General features: G+C 35.3%; 1 protein-coding gene across 1 annotated transcript; it reads right to left on the bottom strand.

The window, feature by feature from the left end:
- Positions 1–4,342: 4,342 nt before the first annotated feature.
- Positions 4,343–5,533, bottom strand: LOC108211082 (F-box protein At3g44326). Its single transcript, XM_017382579.2, has one exon. The coding sequence runs from the start codon at positions 5,477–5,479 to the stop codon at positions 4,523–4,525; it is 957 nt and encodes a 318-aa protein (XP_017238068.1). The 5' UTR covers positions 5,480–5,533; the 3' UTR covers positions 4,343–4,522.
- Between the last annotated feature and the right edge of the window lie 853 nt (positions 5,534–6,386).

The raw sequence follows: 6,386 nt of genomic DNA, 5'->3' as shown, positions 1-6,386 counted from the left end.
CATGATGATTCAGACTATCTCAGTCCTGTAAAGGAAGAACAGATTGATGAGGCACATGATGATGAAGTCATTGATTTGACAGCTGATGATGAAGAAGAACAACGTCGACTATCTAGAAATCCAATTAAAACTCAAAATCCCATTGATTTTAAGACTACTCATCAAGAATGGAAAGATGAATTTCTTCAGGAATCTAAACATATATTATTCCAGTAGTCCACATTATATTCCTTATGTTCTTGGTGATCCATTAAGATTCAAGCACAGAAATTCACTTTAAGAGTCTGTCAAAGCTAAAGACTGAAGTTGTGAAGAAGATGTATCTTAAAATGGTGGGCTCCTTGAATAATTTGGAAGCTTTGTTCGCACAAGAATGTATACTTATTTTGGCTAGCGGAATGGATGAAGATCCCAAGTTTGATGAAAAGAGAAGATCAACCTTATATGTTGTTCCTGGAAAGAAATACAAGAAGAAAAACGATGAGATGCACTTCAGGTGTTGTTCCAGTGGACATATATTATGGTTTAATGTTGATGGAGCAATATTCTTTTCCTCATTTGCTATCAAGGATAGAATTGAGGAAGTTGAAGACGTCGTTGAGTCTGCAGAAGAAGCTGCTTTGGTTGCTGATCTCAATCAGTTAGTCGAAGAACTAAAGGAAAGAGAACAGAAAACAAGCGAGGAAAGGAGAGCTGAAAAATGAGCTAAGTGCTTAATTCTTTTATCTTCTTAGTCTACAGAAACATGTTCTTAATTAACTGTGTCATTTGTTCATACAATTTGTATATCCCGTATACTATTGATTCAGTTTCTTTAACATTTTTCAGAAACAAAGTTTTAACTATTCTGATCTATGTTAGTTAGATTGACAACATGATTGTATTAAGTATCAGGTATCAGCCCATTAAAATGGTAGCATGAACTTTGGTAATCCAAAATATATAAGGATAATAATTGTATGTTTAGACAATTATTATAAAAGATATGTTTTGGTCACAAATTTGGAAGGCCCAGTTGGAATTGGATTCTGATTTGAGTTGAAGATTTTAGGATTGGATTCCAATTGCAGTTAGGTATTTCAGAGTTAGAGTTAGATTCTGATTTGTCTAAGTTTGAGATGGCTATATATACATAGTCATATTATGTTTGATAGGTGTGCTCAAGATGTAGACTTAGGTATCGCTTGCGGGCGGACAATTGAGTGGTAGGCTTGAGTATCCAAGTTTGATTGATTGTATTATTGATAACGATTTTGATTAATAATACAAGTTGGGACGTGGGTTTTCCACGTCAAATATACTGTTGTGTGTGTGTTTTGCATTCGAAGTTGAATTTTGTATTTTTTATCCCTAACAAGTGGTATCAAGAGCCGAGGTCAGGATCGTGATTGATGAGGTTGGAGGAAAATTTGGGATTCAGTCGAGAATGCAAAGTACGGTGAATGTTTGTTAATTGGCAAGAAGAGACAAAGTTACATGCGGTATGACGGTTGACTTGCACTGTGGATCAATCATGATGGACTCAAGATGGAAGAAAGTTGAAGGGATCATTGCAATTGTTTCAATGGTTTAATAACCAGGTGAATTATTTGGATGATACTAGTAGTTTTTCTAGAGGCCGGAGGATTGTGAAAGCAAGGATCGGGTGACTCATCAGATTGAGGGGCACTCGTGGTTGATGCACGTGATTTTGTAGATGGATAAAGTTTGTACGAACAAGACATGAAGATTCTTGTTCGAGGGGAGGCATTGGCGGATGGACGTCTGTGTCTTGGTCGTCAGTGTTGATTCGATTATGGAATTGTATTGGGCTGAAGAGGAGGATTATTAGGTATCAGCCTATTACAATGGTAGCATGAACTTTGGTGATCCAAAATATATAAGGATAATAATTGTATGTTTAGACAATCATTATAAAAGATATGTCTTGGCCACAAAGTTGGAAGGCTCAACTCTTCTAACCTCCTGGGCGAGACAAGCCAGTTGGAATTGGATTCTGATTTGAGTTGAAGATTTCAGAATTGGATTCCAATTGCAGTTAGGTATTTCAGAGTTAGAGCTAGATTCTGATTTGTCTAAGTTTGAGATGGCTATATATACATAGTCATATTATGTTTGATATGTGTGCTCAAGATGTAGACTTAGGTATCGCTTGCGGGCGGATACTTCAGTATCCAAGTTTGATTGATTGTATTATTGATAACGATTTTGATTAATAATACAAGTTGGGACGTAGGTTTTCCATGTCAAATGTATTGTTATGTGCGTGTTTTGCATTCGAAGTTGAATATCATATTTTTTATCCCTAACATTAAGAATTTGTTGTTATTGTCCATAAAAACAAATTGCGGGAGATTGTTAGGATTTATGACTGACAGATAACAGTCAACTTAACATTTTATTTACTTAGATTATTCTAAGTAGAACATACTACCACAATTAGAGTATGTCTTTCTACTGTTTCAATAACTGTCATGGAATAAGAATGTCCTTGAAAAAAGTTCATTAAATAGTTCATGCCTCAAGTCGCACATTGGAATGATAGTAAGAATAAAGGAATGTTAATGTCAGTTGGTTGACAGTAGTACTATAAAAGACAGATAATTGCAGGTCACGATAAATGGTTTATATTTGACAGCGACATTGGTGGAAGCTCCGGAGACAACAAGTTTCGTACGAAAGACAGTAAGACTTGGATTTTCTGACAGAATCATCTACATAGAGTCATTGTCATCCAAAGTCATTGTTTGACAGTAAGTACTTGTGTCACAATGTCACAGAAATCGGAGATACGGGATTTGGTTTGAATCTTCATCAAGTCAAACCCTGTGGCATATAAAGATTTTCAAAACTCAGGGATGCGGCATAAAATTTGTTTTGTAAAACACCTGCAAAGACTATGACAGAAGATCAAGAGTATATATAAAAAGTCATGGATAGCCGCCTGAAACGTGTCAAGTCCCCATCCACTGAGATTTGATAAGCTTAAAATAGAATGTATCCTAGGTTGCTTTTCATACAATGTAATATCTATTTGATTAGCATTCTAGGAAAGTCACAGGGGATGTAATTTGTTAGCTGCTGCAAAGTAGAGTCTGCTTTGCACTCCTACAAGGACCTGTGTTAACGGGTGATGTTTTAATATAGCAAGTCATATAGAAAAACATCACAAATTCTATTGAAACAACAATTGAAGCGAACACCATTGTATCTTTTGAGAGAACGAAAACTCAAGAAACTCTTTCTTAAGGTTGTAGCAACACAAAGAAATAAATAATATATTTATTTTGTGAAGTTAACTACTGTGTTCTTCAAGCTTACATCTTAATCTACTGATAAACTAGAATCTTATATTTGTTGTTGAATTAAGATTTGAAATTATTAGTATTGCATTCAACCCCTCTCCCATTCTGCAATACATTCTAGGACCAACAGCGACTGAGGTGCTAGAAACTCCCCCATTTAAATTTCTAACATCCTCGTTAGATCGAAATATAAAATCCCTAGGTTCAGATATTTAGCCCTTGTAGGTACCACCCGCCTTCGTCTTCCCATCTCTGACAATTTAATGAATCAAGCTTTCGAGAGTGAATAACATAGTCCATAGATGACAACTCTGGTCAAATCCCGAGTTATTTTCGAGAACTAGGTCCAATCGTGAATCCTGAATCCAAACTAAGCTAAAATACACTGGTCTAGATGCAACAATTTGGGTAATTCACAAGTCAACACTGACACCTAAAAAAACATGATTTGTTGGTGCATTTGCTAATCATACTTATATTTATATACTAAACTAGCGTCTCCACGCTCCTAAATGTGGGATCGTGTTTTAATGAGGTTCTTAAACTCAGCGTTGAGCCCCCAAAATTTTAAATATTTTGAAATATTTTAATTAATTTAGGTCCTTACATTGAGTACTAATTGAAATTGGGAATATTTTGAAAGATTCTTGTGAATTTTGTTTAATGTTAATAATATATAATCATGGGCTCTTTATTTACCGAGGGGTGTGTTCAATTAAGATATTAAAGGAATTTTTTTCATTTACGAAGTTTGAGTATTTTCAACTTGAATTCAGTTAGGTTTTTAAGTTATTCTATCAAATCTGGTGCTATTCAATGATACTTAATAATCTGATGGTATTTAATTGACATTATTTAAAATTCATTAAAATCCGATGCTTTTTAAATAGTGATGGAATTATTTGGACTTTATTAAAAGATGAAATTTTTGGACTGTTTCGGTGTACTTTAAATTTTTTGAAATTCCACTAAAATGTTTTGAATTTCAACTCTACGACATTTTATCTAGAATCTACACACAATCAAATCAGGTACGATTCATTAAAAATCTATATCTTACATATAATCGATTAAAATCTCGATATACCCCTAATTTATGATATCACTAAATACATGTCATATTGGAATCCAATTCTCAGAATTCCATCAGTTTTCAAAACAAAATCTGCCACCCTACACATATGATCTATCGCTATATATTAAAGTCCTCGTACATATCAAGCAAGCCAGAACAAACTGATCAAGAAACTTGCAAAAAATACCCAGAAAACAAATCTCTGTCTCTTGAAATCCAAACTCTTCGCATACATTTCTTTCCCTTGCCCGCTTTCTTTTCTTCTTTCACCATTCTCCATAGCCTCCTGCAATATTCTCAAACTCAATTCCCCGTTCAAACGCGATCTCACCATGTCCACCAAGCACAGACTCAGCTCCCTCACTTCCATGTTGTTTCCTTCTTCGCATCCGAATACTGCCACGATCCTACATTCGACAAACTCTGTCGTATCAATGTCACAACATTTACCAGAAAGAATTGCGGCGTATGTTACTTCTACAGCACGCTTATCGCCATGCGGCCGCACAGACACCGGCCTCAAACTCGACACGTTGGCTGCCCGTTTTAAAGTCGGATCAATTACAATCCAACTCAATCGCAACTTATCTTCCAGCTCTGACATTTTCTCAAAACCTTCGCATTTTAATGGAATTTCCACAGTTTCCTTGCGGTCAATCAAGTCGACACTGAACAATGATCCAGGGAAGCTGCTAGCATCCGTATTCGTGACAGCTACCCTGGAAAAAACGGGATTTTTCCCGTAGTGTATATCAACAGCAGAAATTATTTCCACGGTCTGGTTCTCAACCAGACCGTGGTTTTTCCCCTGTCTAGAATTTGCACCTAGAACCGGGAACGAATCCGAGTAAAAAGAACGGTACCCGCCAGGAAAGTTAGAGATAGCTTCCTGCACAAGCGGATGTTGCACCGACTTCCAAGTCGAATCACAGATATCTTTCCACAAACTCTGCTTATCGCAGAGCGCATGTAACAAATTCGACGTCGAGGCGACTGAAGCGAGAGATGCGCCATCGAACCTCGTTAACAGGTGAGTTTCGATGATATCCGAGTGAAGGGCAGCGAATGTGGATTCGGGATTAGCTGAGTTAGAAGTCATTTGAGATATATTTGGTATGTTTGTTTGTTTTGTGTTGTGTAATTCACACTGAAATGAGCAAGTATTTAAACTACTAGAGGGGTTAGTTTAACGTGTTATTTTACTGACAAGTAGGAACTAAACGTGTAAAAGACCAATCAAGACTTCCACGCCATGTTGCATGTCCTACGTACAAGACTTTTCTCCCAACAAACATATCTAAGGTTATAAAACACATCAAAGTACTTGTAGTGCGCTGCGCACTAAGCAAATCCCACTAAAAACAATAATGCGTTCTAGATAGAGTCCCGCGTTAGTCTCCGAGTAAATATGTTTAACCAGATGAACAGGAACAGGGTAGCTATTACTGAATAAAGGAATGTTAATAACATATCAAATTTTTTAACATGCGTTTATAATCACATACTATTTTGAAAATAGTATTTTGATTAATAAATATTTTCTTACATGCATGAATTATTATTCAATTCATAATTTGAATTATATAATCAATACTCTCTCGGTCCGGAAAATTTAAAGGAAAGTGGGTGGAGTGGTGAAACTTATTGATTTTTAATATATAAAATGAAGATAGTAGAGTAAAAATAGTGGAAAAAAAGAAAAAAAGGTAGGAAATAATGAGATCTATTGACTATGTTTGGTAGATTTTGAAATGTAAATAGTTGGACAGAATAACTTAAAATGTAAAAAATATTAGAACGGTGCGAATACATGAATCCGATAACCATTATCTGGCGCAAACAATTCTGTATCATTCCAATAATGTTAAGTGCACATAATTGTGTGCATAAAATTTATATATAAAAAAATGTGTGCATAAATTTATATATAATAACATGGCAATTGATGTGAAAATTTTTAATTGAAATGGTTAATGTAAATAGAAGGAGCTCATTTCAATTAAAAC

The sequence above is a fragment of the Daucus carota genome, chromosome 3, assembly GCF_001625215.2.
Source record: "Daucus carota subsp. sativus chromosome 3, DH1 v3.0, whole genome shotgun sequence".
NCBI lineage: Eukaryota > Viridiplantae > Streptophyta > Magnoliopsida > Apiales > Apiaceae > Daucus > Daucus carota.
This window is presented reverse-complemented; position numbering and strand designations above follow the sequence as displayed.